We start from the raw sequence: 21,246 nt of genomic DNA, 5'->3' as shown, positions 1-21,246 counted from the left end.
TGAGTATCTTTGTTCCTATTGCATCCCCTTCAGCAAGGTTCCCCAATTCCTGGGCCACAAACCGGTACCGTTCTGTGGCCTGTTAGGAACGAGAGCCACAGGTTGAAGGTTAGGAACCACGCAAGTGAAACTGCATATGCGTGGGATCTAGGTTGTGCACTCCCGCTTCCCGGGTCCGTGGAAAAATTGTCTTCCATGAAACCGGACCCTGGTGCCAAAAAGGTTGGGACTGCTACCCTATAGTGAGTATTCCGATAGCCGGGAATAGGCTCCTTAGCTCTTGGTGAGGACCACTGATTGCTTGTCAATAAGATGCAAACTTAAGGAGAAGACTAAAGCAAAAAAAAAACACACCAAAAAACGGCACTATCTTTTAGAATAACACAGTTCAACTAATTCTGCACTATTTGTTTTTTGTATCCCAGACATTATAAAAAGCGATGTCAGGGTCGTATGCGGAAACATGTTGGGGACCTTTGTCTACAAGCCGGGATGTTGCAAGATTCTCTTGTTCACTATCACATGGCTGTGGAACTCCTCCGTTCTGTAAATGACTTTTTGTGGCTGGGAGGTAAGGATGATAGTGTTGGAACTAAAACATAATTGCGTTTGAAAGGCTTTGAGACATGACCTCTGAGATATTATCACGTTATTTGATTCCTATATTTTGTGGGAAGATGGTTTGTGACTAAAAGTGTACATTATTAGCCACCCCAGAGCTGCTGCATCGGTGATATGGGTGGCATAGAAATTTAATAAATAAATAAAATAAATTATGAATAAACAGCCATAATAACAGGTCATAATAAAATAAATATGGCTCTAAAATTTACAGTAATTTGTGAATCTTTTTATAATTCCCCAAGGCATGTCACAACTTTTGAGGACCCCTACTTGTTTGGAAATTGAAAGTTGAAACATTTGACGTGCCTTACCTGAGAGAATGCGAACGGTTCTGCAAAATAGTAGAGAACACGCTCCTTCTTGGCGTTTCCTCAAACAGTCTTTTATGGTGTTCTCTAGGATTTTGGACTACGAAACATGGAATCCTACACAGGCAGTCCTTGGTTATTGATCACTCAATCAGCCACTGTTCAAAATTGCAACGGCGTTGCCTAGTTCTTGGACACCTCAGCATCCCCCATGGTCATGTTCTTGCGATCCAGTTGCTTGGCAACTGGCTTACACTTAACGACAGTGGAAACATCCTGTGGCCATATAATTGTCACTTGTGCAGCCTTTCCTGCTGGCTTCCCACAAGTAACATCAATGAGTAAGCCAGCAGGAAAGCTTGCAATTTGCTTCAGAAAGTTGCCCCCGTTCCCTGTCTTTTTCTCCCGAGGAGCCTGGCTACAGAGAACCAGATCCCAGGGATCTCATGCTCTGTAGGGTGCATTCCAGTGGTGGGACACGATTTTTTTTACTACCGGTTCTGTGGGCGTGTCTTAGTGGGCATAGCAGGGGAAGGATACTGTAAAATCTGTAAAAGTTAGAAGGTGGTATTTGCAGGTGCTCTGAACTACGCAAAATTTCCGCTACCGGTTCTCCAGAACTGGTCAGAACCTGCTGAATACCACCTCTGGTGCATTCTCGTGCCTGCCTGCCTACCCCGGCCGATTTCTTGTGCATCCTGCAGCAGCCGCCCTCTGGCCCAACGACCCTTGTGCAGTGCCATCCCTAACCACGTATGTATAGTGCCACAACAACCATTTGCAGATTGTCCTGCCTTATCCTGCAGTAGCCACTTCTGGTGGCTGTCCTTGCCTAGCACCTCAGCAACCCCATATCTGGCTGCTAGTTTTGGTAGCTGTCGGAAGTTGCAAGGAGGTCCTCGCTTAACGATCCGTGATCCTCCCTTTAACAAAACTGCTGAGATGGCTGTTGCTCAGGGGTGTCAGATTTGATTTCATTGAGGGCTGCATCAGGGTTATGTTTGACCTCGGGGGGGACGACGACGACGCATGGCCGGGATGGACGTGACCAGTTCAACCTCACTCCTGTCGGTGAGGCCTGTGGGAGCTTGAGCGCTCTGCCAGCGATAACGGGCCCTCGTGAGCTCCGTTTTCGGCAGCAACAGCCTCCTGCAACCGTCTGCCAAACGAAAATGGAGCTGCATTTTTGCTAGCAGAGGCACTGCAGGCCAGTCCTTCACTTTTTCCAGGGCGGCACCGCAGGCCAGATCTAAGTGCCCCATGGCCTGGATCCGGCCCACGGGCCTTGAGTTTGACATCTCTGCTGTTGCTAAACAGTGTGGTCTCATGACATGGCACCGCGTCAGTTAGTGATGGGAATTCATAAAGTTGACCCCATTTGTCAATGCCATCGTAAAGCAAGGACTACCCGTAATATATGGGATAGAAATCCAAGCATCGTTTCTTCGGGTAAAAAGCATGCTGAAATAAAACTTGAGACGATTTGAGTTTGCGGGAAATACTGTTAATGTGACAGCAAAACTTTGTCCAAATTATTTTACATATTCACTGTAAAAAAGGGGTTTCCTCTGTTCTTGGCCTGATGATTAGCTCTTTCCTAAGCATAGATAACTGCCATGCCCAGCTTCCTATAGAAGAAAAGCCAAATATTACGATTCTTTGTAAATGCTTTTACTATTCTTTGTATGCAAACCACTTTCGTGCCTTTTTGTATACCTTGTATTTAACGTACTTTATTAGATGTATTACTGTATTAAAGGAAATGTATTTATTACATGAATAGGCTGTGATAAAACTGCCATTAAAAGAGCTGTTTTCATCTGTAGCTGCTCTTGAAGGATTATGCTCAGCCTCCGTCATCTATCACTATCCCGGAGGCACTGGAGGTAAAATTGGGTTCCGCAGGGCACAAGGAGGTTCACTTTCTGCGGAGGCAGGTAACAGGCATAGACCAGGTAAGCAAAAGCTTGTGTAGTTGTTTTTTAAATTGAGATGACATTTTTTTTTTTTTTGGTCAAGTACGTGTGTCAGCAACCCGCAGCTCTGGAGCCGCATGCAGCTCTTTGGGCCCTCTGCTGTGGCTCTCTGTTGGTTGATCTTACCGTTGGCTGGCCTTGCCCCTCGCCCTCCCATCCCAGTCACTCCTCGCCTCGCCCAAGAAGGTAAAACACAAAAAAACAGAAATGAGAGGGAGGGAGGGGAACAGAAAGAAAGAAACCCATTTCCCACAGAAAACACTGGGAGCCACAAAACCTGGATAGGCATGGTGGGGGTGGGGGTCATGTGACTGGGTGGGAGGGACATTGAGTTGGCCACGCCCACCCAGGTATTGTGGCTCCCTGTGTTTTCTTTTCTGTGGGAAATGGGTCCATATGGCTCTTTGATTGTTTAAGGTTGCAGATCCCTGTATTTATGCTGGTTTAATATTTTGTTCAAGTTTGTGAGGGTTTCTTTGAATCTCTGTTCAAAGGGTGCCCATGCTGCATGAAAGATTTATTTTAGCCTTACGTAATCCTACAGCTTCTCAATTCTCAGCAGCACCATAAAAATTAAGAGTTTAGTTGTTGTTGTTGTTTTTAATGTTGAAAAATATACCAGCCACAGGAGAGAAATAGCACTGACCTTGCAGAAAGATAGTGTGATGACCCGGGGCGTGGCACAAAGGCAACACAGTCACATAAGTAAGTAGAGTCCCTTTAATACCTCCAACTTTGCCACCAATGTCCAGTTACCTTCGTCTGGAAAAAAAAACTCTCCCAAGAATAGTCTTTAAGTGGAGGAAATTTAAAACAAAGTACATACAAATTGTAAATAAAAATCCACACAAACCACACTGCAGTAATTAAGTGGACAGGGAAGGATAAGGAATTGCAGACTTCAAAGGCCAACAAAACACACACAATTGAGAAGATGCCAGGAACCCAGAGAAGCCACGATGAGACCAGATAAATTCACGATTTGCTCCCAGCAACTTTCCTGTGCGAAGCTTGCCTTTACTGTTTTCCCAGCTTCAGCTAATGAAGGGAATCGGGGCCCTTTCCTCCCCCGTAAGTCATGCAACTCACATTGCTCCCTTCTCCGTTCCTCCCTGCGTGCCCTAGGATGAAGAGGGGGTGGGCCTGGATCTTCCTCCGAATTCCATCTGCCTTGCTCTACCTCTCCCCTGCTCTGCCCAGCCGGACTGTGCCCTTCCCCAGTTTCTTCCACAGCCACCGGAGCCACACTCCCACTCCCTGTCAGCTCCTCGACCTCCCCCTCGGAATCAGATTCCAACAGGGGCATGACACCGTCATTCAGGTCAGGGTTGTCCCAAAAGTGCTTTTTTTTCAGGAGGCAACTGGGCTTCCTGGTTTTTCTTTGAAGAGGTTTCGCTTCTCATCGAAGAAGCTTCTTCGGCTCTATCTGGATGGACAGATAGCTTTGGTGCACATGTCACCGACTGACTGCGAAGCTTACAATGAGCAAGTTTTACTTGGGAGCAGAACTGAAGTAAAGATTAGAAGGTGAAGACAAGGTGTGATGCTGGAGGAGAAAAGGAACTGGATTTTAGACTGGAGACTTAACGAGGTTTTGCTGAATCTGAAGTGTTTATTTTAGTAGCGGTGTCAGGAATACTGTACTCGTGGCGCTTACACAATAACACTTCTGAGAACCCTCTAAATAAGAAAAAAAATGTTTTAGAAAATTTGCACAGGTAGTTCTTGTAAATGAAGGCTGCAATTTGGACTAGAATTTAAGACATAAATTGAGGCACCCATGTGACTGGACCTGATTTTATGATCATTATTTGTGGCAGTTGTTAAGTGAATGAATGATCATAAGTCCAAATCCATGCTCTTGAATGGGTGTTTTTGCTGGGGAAAACATTGTAAACCACTGCCTCGTGACTTTGCAACCAGTCCTAAAATGAGTCGGTTGCCAAACACCCAAAATGTGGTTATGCGACCGTAAAGGGGGCTGGGTAACATTTTACGATGGCAGTGCTTTATGGGCCATAACACCCTTTTGTAACTGCCAATGGTCATTAAATGACTGGTTGTAAGTCAAAGTTTACCTGCCTTAAGAACAATACCGTAATGATTAAGATACTGGACTGGCATTGAGGAAATTCAGGTTCAACTTTACCCTGAGTTTTGGAAACAGACTCTTTCAACCCGATCAAATTCAAAAGGCTGTTGTGGGGGAAAAGCTGAGAGAGCATTATGTATATTGACTTGAGCTTCAAAAATGTAACTAAAATAAAATAATAAAATAAAATAAAAACATTTGGCAATGTTTTGTTTAGGCAGCGCAGAAGGTTAATGCAGTTGTTTTGATTTTTTTCCCCCTTAGGTGCACAAGAAGTTCTAATTGATCCAGGTATATTGACTTTATAATTGTGTTTTGTCGGTCAAATGTTTTATGAATAGTTTCTCACTGCCTATATGCTTTAGAAATTTCACTTCTGTTTTTTTTTTTAAAAAAAGTACACCACACTGGTGACTAGAATCTGCGGATTTAAAACTTCTCCAACTGTTCCTTCATCTCATTTTTTTATAACCTATGTTGATTTCTGGTAATTCCCATTCAGTTACGGTTTAATCATTTTATGATCTACTCTAGAACTTTCCCATATATTGATGTCTCACTGATCTATAGTGTTTCTTTTCTTTCCCTGACTTCACACAGATTTTATTTTATTTTATTTATTTTTATTCGTCAATTGCTTACAAGATAATAGGTACACGTAAAAACATAGTTATGAATTAATGGATACATATAAGAAAAATAAAAAAATAAAATAAAAGAAATATAAAAGAAACAATAGGACAGGGACGGTAGGCACGTTGGTGCGCTTATGCACAGATCTCTTAGGAATTTATTATTTCTTTTCCTCCATCATCTGGAGCTTCACCAGTTCCATAGGATTTCTCATCAATCATACATAAAGGTTCTATCAGAAAAACCAGCAGATCCCTGTACATCACCAAAAATCTGTCTCTTAGAATGTTCTCATCAACATTAAAAAGTTGGAATTTTGACTATTTGGTTTTGAATATATTGTGCAAGACTATTTCTGTTCCTTTGAGGAACTCATTCTCAGCTTTTAGCTTTCTTAAAGAACTCTCTGATTTTTTGGTGATCTTTACCTCTTTCTACCTCCTGTATGTGTCTTGTTTTGTCCCCCCTCTATTTTTCAGTCTTTGAAATAGGTTGCAATTTTTGGTCAGGTGTTTTTTAAGAACTCCTCAAATTGACTTTCTTTTCGCATTCACTTCCCTCGCTGTAGAATCCTACTTACTATTTGCTTTGAGTTTATTGAAATCCACTATTTTAGGCAGGAGCGCTAATGTCTCAGAAGTATTTTAGGACAAATTAGGAATCTTATCCACTTTTATTTCTTAAAGTTTTTGTTCCTTTTTCAAGCTCTCAGCCAAATGTTCAGACTGGCTGTTGATTTTGATGGGAAAAATTTTTTCGGGAGGTTCTCTAAATATCCCTGCCAAATTCTGTTGGCAAACTCCCGTTGGTTCTTCCTGTTCACTTGCTCAGATAGACCTGACCAGCACATTTCCCCCCAGTTTGGAATCCAGCTTTTTTTTTATTGTAATGTTTATGATAGCAAATTTATCCAAAATGCTGTGAGTCATTTCCTTCAGTAAATTCCTGCTGCAAAGAGAATCATCAGTTAAGTGATAGTATAATTAAATTAAGTTAGTAGAATATGAGGTAAGTATCAGTTTAATAATTTTGCCAGAACCTTTTCTCTGTGTTTTTTAATCAGTATATATCCACCCAGCTTTAATTCAAGCAATTTTTGTTTTGCTTAATGCATGACTCAGTAAATTTTGAAAACTCTCAAGATCTCTGCTCTTTTGACTACATTTTGAATGGATAACTTTGCTCCAATAAAGGAGAATATTTTTTATGAATGAAGGCGAATATACATGTTCCAGGATAATGTTGCAGGATCCAATCTGGGTCGGTCACCTGGACCAGAGGCTTTGGACTCTAGCTAGAGAAGTTCCCTGAAGATGGGCTCCAGGACAAGTCCGAAATCTCGGAAGACAAAACCTCTAGTCCTGGGTGACTGACTCAAATGGGTTCCCGTGTGAGTATTTTTAACTCAGGGTTGAGATGAGGGGTCTTTGCTAGTCACTAGCACTGATAATGTTACCTAGTTTAGGTAACGTAATGTTGGCAAAAAAAACTACAACCAAGCTCAGAGAGCACCAAAGAACCTCCTTTGATCAGTTTGTTCCTTGCTCAAGCTTTTTTTTTTTTTTTTGAGTTAGCAAGGATTTCCAAAACATGCTTGTTTTATTCTGACCTGAGAGTGGTGGTGAGCTGAAATTTCCTGCTTTAATTTTATGCAGGGGCCTTGACATCAAATGGCATCAGTGCAGATACAAGTTCTGAAATAGGACGAGCTAAGAATTGTCTGAGCCCTGAAGACATCATTGAGAAGTACAAAGAAGCTATTTCCTATTACAGCAAGGTAACGTTGCTCTATCATCAGCAAGCTTATATACGTGAATCATAAATATGCATCAATGACAATAGACAGTGGCTGGCGCAAGAATTCAGGGAGTTGAAAGTCATGAAATTAACATAGTTGCCCATTCCTGGATTATACACAGCGATGTACATGGCTGATAATAGACTAAAGAACAGTTAGAGATTTGTGGAAGTGCTAATTGGCCGAATCAGCACCTTTTCACATAGCTGCTCATTTTTGTACAATAATATCTGCTAAAGAATGTTAGTGTAAATTTTATTTTTAAAGGGAAATTCTAGATTTGTACTCAAATGCAAAAAAAGTTTATTTGTATATTTAGGGTGAGAAGTAACATAAATATATGGTTTACCAATCTTTCATCAAATAAAATAGCTTGTTGCTATCCCAGTCCTTTCGGGTTTCCCATTTTGGCCCAGTTACCAGAGGAAATTTGGAGCCTTCATTTAAAAATAGAAATGAATTATTATCTCTGCCTCAACATGGCCAGACTTCGATTAATGATAAGTGGATTGGAGAAACAAATCAACTTCCAAACAAGGTTTAGGTTACTAGGGCTTTCTTCTCCAAAGCTTTTCTGGAGGGCATTTGGGATTATGCCATGATCAAGAAGAAGTCCATTATACTTTTTATAAACTCTGCAAGTCCTTCAGGATTGCATCACGGTATAAATATAATAAATAATATATTTCCAGCAGAGCACAGCAACCACAGCCGAAAGGATAGATATAGTTCTAAGCATCGTCAATCAAAAGAAAAAGCTGACGTTGCTTATTTTTTGCTTGTGACAATATCAGAAGACTGAGGGGATAAGTTTAAGAGGATCTTGAATCTGCACATATATTCATATAGTTAGTCGATCTCTTGAGAAATTTGACTTCTGTTTTTTTATTGTTTATAATAGCATTTGCTTTGCAGTATAGGTATAGTTTTTAAACCTTACTTTCCTTTTTTGACTTGTGTGCTTGAAGGGGAAGAGATAAAAGTGATGATCTGGGAAGGTAGGAATCAAGGAAGGAATTGTTGGTGGAATCGCTGTGATTTGTTTGTAAAAAGGCATAATTATTAAGGCATAATTAGATTGGTGATGTGCATTTCTGCACATAATTTCCCCCTTTTTAAAGCACTTTGATTTTCTAGTAGAAGTCCTCAACTTACAATCGTTCATTTAGTGACTGTTCAAAGTTACAATGGCACTAAAAAGTGACATGACCATTTTTCACACTTACAACTGTTGCAGCGCCCCATGGTCATGTGATCAAAATTCAAATGCTTGGCCACTGACTTGTATTTATGACGGTTGCCGTGTCCCAAGGTCATGTGATCCCCTTTTGAAACCTGACAAAGTAAGACAATTGGGGAAGCCAGATTCACTTAACAACCATGTTACTAACTGAATAACTGACGATTCACTTAACACCTGTGGCAAGAAAGGTCATAAAATGAGAGAAAATTCACTTAACAAACATTAGTAGCATAAATTTTGGGCTCAATTGTGGTCTTAAGTCCAGGACTACCTGTACTCTGGAGCTAGAAGTTATAGCAAAGCTACTAAAAATGCTACTGTGATGAATCTTTGTCTTGTAGCAGTGTGACATTTGGAATATAATTATGTCTAGATTAAATGGAATTTTAGTGGGAAACAAAAAGAAAAGATACTGTATACTGAGTTATAGAGATCTGAAGGCTAGAAGAAAATGCAGACGTTTCAGAAAGAAATGCATAATTTAATTTTTTTTCTAATACCCTTTTTAAATGCCTTTTGAAAAGAAGAATTGCAAAGTAATATTTCTTGATATTGTTTTAAGGAAACACAAAAACAGTTAACATACGAAAGAATGTGCTTATGTTTTAAAATACATTAAATAAATAATAGAATAAGATGTAAAAGTGTAAATACGATTTTTTCAATATGGGCTAACTTTTCTGTTTTCAAAGTACATGAAAATTATGAAATGATAAAAATTAATACTAGAATTTATGTACAGTATTTCAGATTTAGAAAATAAGACTGATTAAACATGTTATATGGCAAAATATGCATTTTGATCTTTGGATCCTACCCACCTTTTTTTAAAAAAAAAAATGTGTACTACATATATTAAAAAGAATAGAAGGAAAAGTTTAAAATGTTCAACTTTATTTTATTGCATTGTTGATGGTTTATTCTGTTTGCTTATAATTTTGGGGAAAAGTGTTTCTGACATCAGATTTTGGCTGTCAACTCTGTAATGGTGAGACTTGTTCTTCGACAGCTCTGTAGTACCACCACTTTGGCTTAAAGGGCTGACTAAACAAGCTTGGAAACTGGGTTGTGATGTTCTCACAACAGCTGACCTGACCCGATGGGTTAAAGCTAACTTTCTGCTTCCCTGCCTGAGTTGAGCATTCATATCTGTGAACAGAGCCAATGAAGTGCATGATGAGCAGAGGGACACTTTGTCATTGCAATGGAGTGAGAACAGCCTGTTTTCTGTTGGAAAAGTTGAAGGTTGTGATCATTCATTCTTCTGGGTATCTTCTCGTTCAGCACTCCATATGGTATAGCACTGGATCAAAAACACAGGGATCAGTTATAGTAAAATCGCAGCACCATATACTAAACAGAGGAAGAGGAAGGAAGAAAAGAAGGAACGAAGGGGAAGGAAGGAAGGGAGGGAGTGAATAGGGGAAGGGAAGGAGAAGGGAGGGAGGGAAGGAGGGAGGAGGGGAAGGGAAGGAAAAGAAAGGGAGGGAGGGAGGTGGGGAAGGGAAGGAGAAGGAAGGAAGGAGAAAGATAGGAAGGAAGGGAGAGGAGGAGAAGGGAAGGAGGAGGGAGGGAGGGAGGAGGGGAAGGGAAGGAGGAGGGAGGGAGGGAGGAGGGGAAGGGAAGGGAAGGGAAGGAGAAAGAAGAAAGGGAGGAAGGGAGGAAGGGAGGGAGGAAGGAAGGAGAAAGATGGGAAGGAAGGGAGAGGAGGGGAAGGGAAAGAGGAGGGAGGGAGAGAGGGGGAAGGGAAGGGAAGGAGAAAGAAGAAAGATAGGGAGGAAGGGAGGGAGGAAGGAAAGGGAGAAGGAAGGAAGGAAGGAAGGAGAAAGATGGGAAGGAAGGGAGAGAGGAGGGGAAGGAGAAAGAAGAAAGATAGGGAGGGAGGAAGGGAAGGGAAAGAGAAGGAAGGAAGGAAGGAATTGAATTTGACTGTCATTTCCTGTGTCGTTTCACTTAGTAGAATTACTAGGTATTATTCAAGTGGCATAAAAAATAAGAGGATAGTTTCATAATTTGTGGCTCTTTATATATCCATGTATGCAACCATATGGTTTGGTTAATGATAATAACCATGTTTTAGCGCTGGCTACATTTCAGCAAAATATATTCTTACTGAGTTGTAGAACAACATAGCTCGATCTGTTATACCAAAAGAGGCCCTAGGATTCTCCTACCGAAATACATTGTATGATGTGATGAGGAAGTATACAGTAGGTCAATATTTTAATCCCTTATGTATGTCTTATAGTATAAGAATGCTGGCGTTATTGAGCTGGAAGCTTGTGTGAAGGCGGTGAGAGTGCTTGCAATACAGAAAAGAAGCATGGAAGCTTCTGAATTCCTCCAAAATGCTGTGTATATTAACCTTCGTCAGGTGAGAACACACTTTCCTTTAAACTAGGAATCCATTTCTCTTATCAGTCTTTGGATTATTTTTAAGAGCAGAAGAACCTTAATAATTTTCACCAAACGCCTCTCTAATTCTGTGCCTTGTTTTCCCACAATGAGGAACTTGATGCTTGCAAAAAGCCATTCTGTAAAAATAATATCTGACTTTTCATAAATAGTACTAATCCACATTCTCTATTTAGATGTCCATTCTCTTTTGTTACTTTGCATGTACAGTAAGTTATTCCTCAAATGTAAATGCTTAACTAGAAAGAAGCTGTTTCTTATGGATTGAAAGTATTAGCATTTTAGATATACATTATTTCTTATAAAGCATTCATATTTCCTTGTATAGATAATGGAGAAAATGCCTTTTTTCATTATATATTCCTATATATTCCATAAAATGCAGATAGACAACAAGCTGTTTTCCTATTGGCACTTAGCTTGTTGTTCACCAAATTTCCTGTCCACAAAACATCTTTTAAAAAATATTTTAATTTTTTTTAAAATTAGAAGGAAGTTGGCCACTGCAAATTTCTCCAATTATTCTCCCTTCGTGTACATTCAACTTTGTTAGCAACATAGTACTGATTTGCTTTATAAAAAAATTCATTAAAATCTTTTGGTATACTTGAACAAAATTTGCAGCAGACTTTACATTCATATATTAACATTACACTAGGGGTCAGCAGTGTTGCATCATAAAAATGATTCATGCTCTGATTGGATTACATTAAAATATTGTTTAATAGACTTTTAAATTATCTAAATACAGTGCTTTGCTTTGGGGGGGCTTACTCTCTTTTGCAGAGTTATTTCTGTCTTTAACTGGAATAGTTACACGACAAAAATAGACTAACGGAATCGTAGAGTCCAACTCCTGCTCAGTGCAGGAATTCAAATGAAAGCAGATGGCAGTCCAATCTCTGCTTTAACGGACTGAGCGAAGGAAAGCCTGTTGGGTTTAGAGGCCCCCAATCTCTGGTTAAGGGGGTTTCATACCATAAGAACACTGCTGGGTTGGTTGCAGTTGAAATTAAATCTTGTCTTTTGGGAACTTGTAATATTTTGATACCCAGCAAGATTTTTTGTACTCCCTGAACAACTGCGGTAAGCAAGAACAATTATCTGCTGAATAGCTGATGATGCGTAAAATTTTAAATCTGTAGGAAAACAAAATAACATAATCCTCCTCCTCCTCCTCCTCCTCCTCCTCCTCCTCCTCCTCCTCCTCCTCCTCCTCCTCCTCCTCCTCCCTCCTCCTCCTCCTCTCCTCCTCCTCTTCCTCCTCCTCCTCTTCTTCCTCCTCCTCCTCCTCCTCCTCTCCTCCTCCTCCTCCTCCTCCTCCTCCCTCCTCCTCCTCCTCTTCCTCCTCCTCCTCTCCTCTTCCTCCTCCTCCTCCCTCCTCCTCCTCCTCTTCCTTCCTCCTCCTCCTCCTCCTCCTCCCTCCTCCTCCTCCTCCTCCCTCCTCCTCTCCTCTTCCTCCTCTCTCTCCTCCTCCTCCTCCTCCCTTCCTCCTCCTCCTCCTCCTCCTCCTCCTCCTCCTCTTCCTCCTCCTCCTCCTCCTCCCTCCTCCTCCTCCTCCTCCTCCTCCTCTTCTTCCTCCTCCTCCTCCTCCTCCTCCTCCTCCTCCTCCTCCTCTTCCTTCCTCTCCTCTCCTCCTCCTCCTCCTCTTCTTCCTCCTCCTCCTCCTCCTCTCTTCCTTTCCTCCTCCTCTCTCCTCCTCCTCCTCTTCCTCCTCCTCCTCCTCCTCCTCCTCCTCCTCCTCCTCCTCCTCCTCCTCCTCCTCCTCCTCCTCCTCCTCTTCCTCCTCCTCCTCCTCCTCCTCCTCCTCTTCTCCTCCTCCTCCTCCTCCTCCTCCTCCTCCTCCTCCTCCTCCTCCTCCTCCTCCTCCTCCTCCTCCTCCCTCCTCCTCCTCCTCCTCCTCCTCCTCTTCTTCCTCCTCTTCCTCCTCCTCCTCCTCCTCCTCCTCTTCCTCCTCCTCTTCCTCCTCCTCTTCCTCCTCCTCCTCCTCCTCCTCCTCTCTTCTTCCTCCTCCTCCTCCTCCTCCTCCCTCCTCCTCCTCCTCCTCCTCCTCCCTCCTCCTCCTCCTCCTCCTCCTCCTCTTCCTCCTCCTCCTCCTCCTCCTCCTCCTCCTCCTCCTCCTCCTCCTCCTCCTCCTCCTCCTCCTCCTCCTCCTCTTCTTCCTCCTCCTCCTCCTCTTCTTCCTCCTCCTCCTCCTCCTCCTCCTCCTCCTCCTCCTCCTCTTCCTCCTCCTCCTCCTCCTCTTCCTCCTCCTCCTCCTCCTCCTCCTTCTCTCCTCCTCCTCCTCCTCTCCTCCTCCTCCTCCTCCTCCTCCTCCTCCTCCTCCTCTTCCTCCTCCTCTCCTCTTCCTCCTCCTCCTCCTCCTCCTCCTCCTCTTCTTCCTCCTCCTCCTCCTCCTCCTCCTCCTCCTCCTCCTCCTCCTCCTCCTCCCATTTTCTGGGAATTTCTGATTGGGGTTTCCATTTTACCTTAGTCGTAAGATACCTTTCAGTCTTCCATTTAACTAAGGCACATTTTGCTTCCATCTCAAAATGGATTTCTTTGTCACTTAGTACAGGGCGTGTGAGTATTTCAGTGCACAAAAGAACATGCTATTTTATTTTCAAAGAGCTCATTGGTTTTGTAAGATAGGATACACTTATGACTACACACCATTGTTGTATTGAGAAATAGTTAATATCCTTACAGTTTTATGGATGGGCTAGGCAGCGGCACAGATCTTAAAACACACTCCTAAAACCCCCAATACTGATCTGATTAGAGATGGAATTAAGCCTGAATATTTCCCTGGAATGTTCCACAAAACGCTAGCAGAATATTAAAAGTATGTTCATCTGGCATTACAATACACAGGTAACTTTCCTATGCTAATTACAGTTATGTTTGATGAAATTGTCTCCCAGCTGCTTATATAACAGGTGTTCAGAATCCAGCAGCAAGTTCCGCCTTTTTTTCCCCTCTTTTAGTGATGTAACTAAGTTACATTAGCTACTGCAGGGGTCCCCAACCGCGGTCCGCGGACAAGTCTTACCGGCACTGGTTGCGCGGCGCCATCTTTGGTACAAGTCTTCCGGAGCTTTTCGGTGAAAGCTCACCGGGCACTTTCATCAAAGATGGTGGCGCCAGTGATCCAGTACTGGGCGCGCCAGCTGATGCCATCTCCGTTTTGGTATCTTTGGTAAAAAGTGCTTCCGGTGAGCTTTTCCGGTAGAAAGCTCACCGGAAGCACTTTTTCATCAAAAAGATGGCGGCGAGCGCTTCGGTGAGCTTTTCCGGTAGAAAGCCATTTCTACCGAAAAAGCTCACGGAGCGTAGCGCGCCATCTTTTTGATGAAAAAGTGCTTCCGTGAGGTCACCGGAAGCACTTTTTCGTCAAAAAGATGGCGGCGCCCAGTGATGCCGGTACCGGGCCGCGGTGTCAAAAAGGTTGGGGATCACTGAGCTACTGTATGGACTTCACATAAATGCAGGGGTGGGCTTCAAAAATTTTAACAACAGGTTCTCTGCCTGGTTGCTGGGTAGGCGTGGCCATGGTGGGCGTGGCTTAGCTGGCCTCCTGTACCACAGTGGTGGGGAGGGGCGTTTTTGCCTTCCTCGGGCTCTGGAGGTTTTTCTTAAGCCTCCGGGAGGGTGAAAACAGCCTCCCCGGGCTCCGGAAGCTCTCTGGAAATTCCAGGAGGCCTGTTTTTCGCCCTCCCCTAGCCTCCGTGTGCACCCTGCACTTACCTGCATCCAAAATGGGCCGGGTGGAGATTTCTGGGAGGGGTGGGGTGGGCGGAGCCACCCAGGAGTGGGATTTGGGGGTTCTCTGAACTGTGCAGAATCTTATTTAGAGGATCTCCTGGACCTCTGCAAAACCCCAGCACCCTCACCCCTGGATAAATGTTTCCCACTTCTCTTTTTCTTCCCCTGCATTCACACATCCCTAGGCAATTTAGAAGTCCAATGATCAAACTATCAACCTTGTAACAATTCTCCCAAAATGAGTAAAATATGAAAATAGCTTCCCTAATGAGCGGATGTGAAGTGAAACGCAGATCTTCAGTTTTCAAGCAACCTATGTGAAAAGTCTTGTTTTAAACGCTTTCTAAAAAGTAATCGTATTAAGGTTAGTCTAGTCTTCAGCAGTGGGCGGCATATGTCAGAGAGTTGGCAGCAATGGAGAACCGTGGCTTGCCTTAAACCACAATGCTTTGTTTGGTAACAGAGATTTAATATGATTTATTATTGCAGTTAACTTATACTTTAGAGGAGGCAAACTGTGGGGGTTTTTTTAGGGTACAGTGAGAAAATATCTGAAGTGGAAATGTCTGTCCAACATTCATACATCACTTTTTAAAATGTTTGCTGAGTAAAATTTTATTTCCTTTTGCCGTCTGTCTGTCTGTCTGTCTATCTAAATTCTCTCCCACCTGTTTCTAGCTATCTGTCTGTCTGTCTAAGATTCTTGATGAATGTATCTTTTCTTTTATGTACACTGAGAGAATTTGCACCAAGACAAATTCCTTGTGTGTCCAATCTCACTTGGCCAATAAAGAATTCTATTCTATTCTATTCTATTCTATTCTATTCTATTCTATTCTATTCTATTCTATTCTATTCTATTCTATTCTATTCTATTCTATCTGCCTGCCTACCTACCCACCCACCCACCCACACACACACACACACACACACACTTTCAGAGCTTATTTTTTTTTTGCCTTTTTTGCACCTACTTTGCTTATGGCAACTTTGGTTATTAAAATTCTTTTTAAATCAATTGTTTCCTCCCCCCCCCCTTTTAAAAAAATATCAGCTTTCCGAAGAAGAAAAAATCCAGCGCTACAGCATTCTTTCTGAGCTCTATGAGCGAATTGGATTTCATCGCAAATCAGCTTTTTTCAAACGAGTGGCCGCCATGCAGTGTGTCGCCCCAAGCATCGTAGAACCTGGTTGGAGAGCCTGCTACAAACTTCTTCTGGAAACACTTCCTGGTTATAGCCTATCTTTGGATCCTAAAGATTTCAGCAAAGGTACCACATTTGGCTTAGAGAGAAGCAAGCCAACAAGCATAACATTTCCTATTTTTGCTTTTATGTAATAAAGCCAAATGCATGAGGATAAAAATAAATAAATAAGTAAACTAAAGTTGCCCACAGGTGCTTTTTCAAGAGGCAACTGGACATTCTGGTTTTTCTTTGAAGATGCTTCGCTTCTCATCCAAGAAACTTCTTTAGCCTCTCACTGGATGGTGCGGAATGGAAGGATTTATATTCCTTGCTTGCAAATGACCAGTTGTTTGCAAGGAGTATAAATCCTTCCATTCCCCTCCATCCAGTCAGAGCTGAAGAAGCTTCTTGGATGAGAAGCAAAACGTCTTCAAAGAAAAACCAGAAAGTCTAGTTGCCTCTTGAAAAAAACACCCTTGGGACAACTTGGATGACAGAATCGCCATAGACGTAAAGTTGCCCAACTTATTTTCTCTCAAGCAGAACTCTTCCTTGTACAAAAACCCTTTGTGAATGGGAGGCATTCTACATTTTACAGTTTAGTTCTTTATTTTTAGAATTTAATTGACATAACTTAATTTTTCAGACATAACATTCCTTCTGTTTTGCTTGAATGGTAATTAAGGCCAGAGATATACAACAACGATAAGAAACAAGTTGAGAGCACATGCATGTTAGATTGAAGTCTATGAATCAAAATCCAAATGTTCATTAGGATCTGTACTTTGGGTCACAAAATAATTTGATCAAGTGGGAAATATGAATCTGTTTTTTTCCAGAGGGCAAAAATATTTTTAATGTGTTGAGGAAGGAATAATTTGTCATTGATTAAAATGGGCAGCCATCAAAATTGAACAAATAAATAAATATGCAGTAGCATAATAGATGCATCAATATTGTTCAAGGAAGCTTTTTGTGGGCTTTAATATAGATAAATTCAAATTCCTTATTTAGAAGAGCATGGGATTATGGCATTGGCTATCTTTGGAACCCTTTCTAATCACTGAGGACTTGCAAATAGTTGCATAGGGAATGCAAAGAAACTTTATATCACAGGATAAATACGACCCTTCCATTTTATCTCCTTGGCTAACCCTCAGCGTAGGATTCGATAACCTTGTCAATATCAGTCCCATATATGGAGGCCACTGCTAAATGAAGATTGAGTGACTGTGCTGTATTAAAAGTGTATAAATACAACATGTTATTTTGTTTTTTTTAAAGGAACTCATCGTGGTTGGGCTGCTGTACAGATGCGCTTACTTCACGAGTTAGTGTATGCCTCCAGGAGAATGGGAAACCCAGCGCTTTCTGTCCGACACTTATCTTTTCTTTTACAAACCATGCTAGATTTTCTTTCTGACCAAGGTATTCATTTTATTTTTAAAAAAATATTTTTTTTTCATGTATGTTATATATGATAATAGAATGGTACAGTGGCCTTGGGGTAGAGCTCTTGCCTCACAATCAGGAGGTTGAGAGTTTGATCCTAGGCAGAGGAAGATATTTCCGTCTCTGGGCATAATGAGAATACATCTGCTGTGAACTCCGCGTTGGCAACAGGAAGGGCATCCGGCCAGTCTGTGGAATGTTTAGTATGGTTTTGGTTTTCTCTTGCTGGATGGAAGACACGTCCTGCTCTTAGCTTTCCTAACCACATTTCAAATTTCCTTCGAATCTTTGTTATTTTCAAAATGGAACATACTTTGCCCCTTTTTGAATTGTTACTCTCCTGTCTCAAAAGACACAATGCAGGGTATTGCATTGCCAGTATTACGCAAGTTTAACTTAATTTAAAACTTTTCAATTTTCCTCCCGCAATAATACTTTATGTCTACTTAATAGAAAAAAAAATGCAAGTTGTATGTTTTAATTTGCTACTAGATTTGAGATGTTTGATATACTGTCACGGGACTTTAGTGATCAATGGTCTAAAAAAATCAAATAGGTCAATAAAACCTAAAATATGCAATTTATTTTTGTAAGCAGTTTTGTATCAGCATTCAAGGTCTAGAGATTATGGGCATTTCAGGGCCAAAGTAGAACTTTCAGGTAGTTGGGCAAAGGTTGGAGACGAAGTAGAACAGTTGATAAGCAAATCTTTAGGGTTTTCTGTTTCAAAACTTTTTTGTCTGTCTTTTGTTATCATAGTTTTGCTGTTTTAACAACTTTGTGATATCAAGTTGCATAAATATATGGAGCAGTGGTGGCTAACCTTTTTGGCACTGAGCGCGTGTGCGCCGAAACCCAGAAGAGCAGCTCCCTGAGGCGTGCATGCGGAAGCACCGGAAACCGGAAGCTTAGCATGCGCGCTGGCCACCTGGTCTTCCAGTTTCTAATGCACATGTGCATGTGAAGACCAGCTGGTCAGTGCGCACATGTGTCCGGGGAGCTGCTTTCCAGTTTCCGGCACTCCTGTGCACGTGAAGATCAGCTGGCTGGTGTGCACATGCACTCTGGGGAGCTGCTCTTCCAGTTTCTGGCACTCCCGCATGCGCAAAGACCAGCTGGCCAGTGCGCATGCGCACGCTGGAACCCAGAAGAGCAACAGGCAACAGCTGGCGTGCCTGGAGAGATGGCTCTGCATGCCACTTCTGGTACATGTGGCAAAGGTTCACCATCATGGATATAGGGGGTAATATGCTACTTGTTCAAAAAATGTTTGTTCCATGTCACATACAAATAAAGCTGGATCCAAATGTCTGCCAAAATTATTTTATAATTTGTCAAGATTATACAGTAATTTGTCCTGGAGCTTCTCAGAGGACCAAGGTGCACCCCAGGATCAGCACACAGGGAGAGGATACATAGGAGCAATCCGGTGCATTTTGTTTTGTTTCACAAAAGAAAACAATCATAATGTGTGCCTTGATGTTGACAAAACAGAGATTTCATTTGACGTAACCAATTGCTTTATATTGTCCATTTTATACTGTCAAATTTCCCAAAGCATGATTGTTGGTATATATCTTTTTAAAATAAAATAGATGATAGTGAAAAATGAGATAATAAAAAATAAGAGCATCTAAGGTATTTCCAGAAAATCACAATGAAGAAATACGTTAGGGTGGTGCTTTGCATGGTTAGGGCATGAAATTAAATTCCGAAACCGGAAGAGTTCAAACATATGGCGCCCTGTAAACTTAAAGGAAGGTCCTGATGACAATAGAATAAACCTACTAAGCTTAATTGGAGAATGTTGAGAAATGGTTGGTCTGCTGTATTAATAGAATATATGTGTCTTTATCCCGAATAAAATATGCCAGGGTTTATCTATCATATTGGCTGTGTGATAAAAATAGATCAATTTTTCATTCCACCAAACTTGATTTTAGGAGCAGAGTCAATGACAGTATAGCTTGGAATTTTAAATCTACAAATCAAGCAACTGCTTGAAGTTTTCATTAATGAGGTCCCTAAATTAAGACTTGGACAATCAGATTAGGTTGCTGCGACCATTACGCTCTGCCTGTATCTGAAATAGTTTTGAGAAAGGATCTTCCATTTTCTGTTGCTTTTCTCACTTTTTTAAGTTCCAAGGTTTCCATTTCAAGCCTCTTCTTCGGTCCTCAGTTTTGAAACCATGCCGTCTATTATAGGTTCATCTGCATCATTCTTGTATTCTCTATCTTGTCTGTCTATCTTTTCTATCTTGTTGCCCTTTGCATTTTCACACATAGGATACCTAAGGCAACTAACAGGTAAATGACAAACTAAGCCAGTTACAGTCTAAAACCAGAGTTCTAATAATCATTTCCAAACTGAGCCTGACTGAAAGAGTAAAAGAGCTTTTACTTCGTTTATGAATTCTACCGCTTGGAAATATACAACAGCAAATATTTCTTTGCAGACTTTTTGAGGGTAGAAAGAAACATTCTTCAAAGCACCTGAAGGCAGAAGCAATGGATGGAAACTAATCAAGGAGAGAAGCAACCTAGAACTAAGGAGAAATTTCCTTCCAGTTAGAACATTTGATCAGTGGAACAACTTGCCTCCAGAAGTTGTGAATGCTCCAACACTGGAAGTTTTTAAGAGGAGATTGGATAACCATTTGTCTGAAGTGTAGGGTTTCCTGCCTAAGCAGCGGGTTGGACTAGAAGACCTCCAAGGCCCCTTCCAACTCTATTAGTCTATTCTATTCTATTCCAAATGGCAGTTTAGTTTTCTTGAGATCCATGCCTTTCAGTCTTCTTTCCTATATTCCTTCTTTGTCAGTGTAGGATTTTCCTTCCCAGCTTTTAAAATCATTGGATGGACAGGTTAATCCTCAATTTACAACTATTCGTTTAGTGACTGTTGAAAGGTACAACAGCACTTCCTTAAAAATGACTTATGACCATTTTTTGCACTTATGACCACTGCGGCGTCCTCATGGTCACGTGATCAAAATTCAGACGCTTGACGGCTTGCTTGCAGCGAGGATGGCTGCAGCATCTGTGGCTCATGTGATTATCATTTGCAACTTTCCCAGCTGGCTTCCGACAAGCAAAGCCAATGGAGGAAGCCAGGTTTGCTTAATGACCGCAAGGTTCTCTTAACAACTGCGGTGATTCACTTAACAACTGTGGCAAGAAAGGTCATACAATGGGGCAAAACTCACTTAGCAACAATCTTGCTTGCCAGTGAAAATTGTGTGTCTTCTGTTCCTACATCATTTGTGAGGTGGAAGCAGCCGCTTATAATTTGATACAGTAGTAATGAGAATTCTGTTTCCTTTTAGAAAAGAAAGATGTAACACAGAGTCTAGAAAACTATACGTCAAAATGCCCAGGAACAATGGACTTCATTACCCTTCCAGATGGCTTAAAGCTCCCCCCTGTGCCATTCACCAAACTTCCCATTGTCAGGTAATCTACCTTTTGTTTCCATTCTGTGTGAGAGGATATAGTAATGAATCATATGTCCCATAGGGCTCCTTTGGGATGGTACTAGAGAACAATACTAGACTGAGGGCAGTGAACTGTTTCAGGAGGAAATCACTTGGGTAAAAGCAGGTGCCTTTCGGAGGAGATTGAAAGGCCTGTAAGCAGTAATTGAAACTGCCTCTTGTATTCTGGTGACATTCTGGGGTGCCTGTTTATAGATGTTGCTGCCCTGTCATCACCATCGCCTTAAGTGTTTTCTTAAAGAAGACGTTGAAAAATATAAGCCCTTTTAAAGAACAGC

At 41.7% G+C, this 21,246-nt stretch overlaps 1 protein-coding gene across 6 annotated transcripts in view; it reads left to right on the top strand.

Moving 5' to 3' along the window:
* Positions 1–21,246, top strand: part of TRAPPC9 (trafficking protein particle complex subunit 9) — a 315,827-nt gene that overhangs the window by 17,154 nt on the left and 277,427 nt on the right. For all 6 annotated transcript variants that reach the window (XM_087962255.1, XM_087962252.1, XM_087962256.1 and 3 more), the window contains 8 exons: positions 426–571; positions 2,759–2,887; positions 5,265–5,291; positions 7,289–7,410; positions 10,923–11,048; positions 15,888–16,104; positions 17,305–17,448; positions 20,801–20,927. In XM_087962255.1, coding sequence (XP_087818381.1) covers positions 426–571; positions 2,759–2,887; positions 5,265–5,291; positions 7,289–7,410; positions 10,923–11,048; positions 15,888–16,104; positions 17,305–17,448; positions 20,801–20,927 — 1,038 coding nt within the window. The remainder of the gene's footprint in view (positions 1–425; positions 572–2,758; positions 2,888–5,264; positions 5,292–7,288; positions 7,411–10,922; positions 11,049–15,887; positions 16,105–17,304; positions 17,449–20,800; positions 20,928–21,246) is intronic.

Source organism: Notechis scutatus, chromosome 3 (genome assembly GCF_049901735.1).
Source record: "Notechis scutatus isolate UNSWTSFEM ecotype Mainland chromosome 3, rNotScu1.2, whole genome shotgun sequence".
Classification (NCBI taxonomy): Eukaryota; Metazoa; Chordata; class Lepidosauria; order Squamata; family Elapidae; genus Notechis; species Notechis scutatus.
This window is presented reverse-complemented; position numbering and strand designations above follow the sequence as displayed.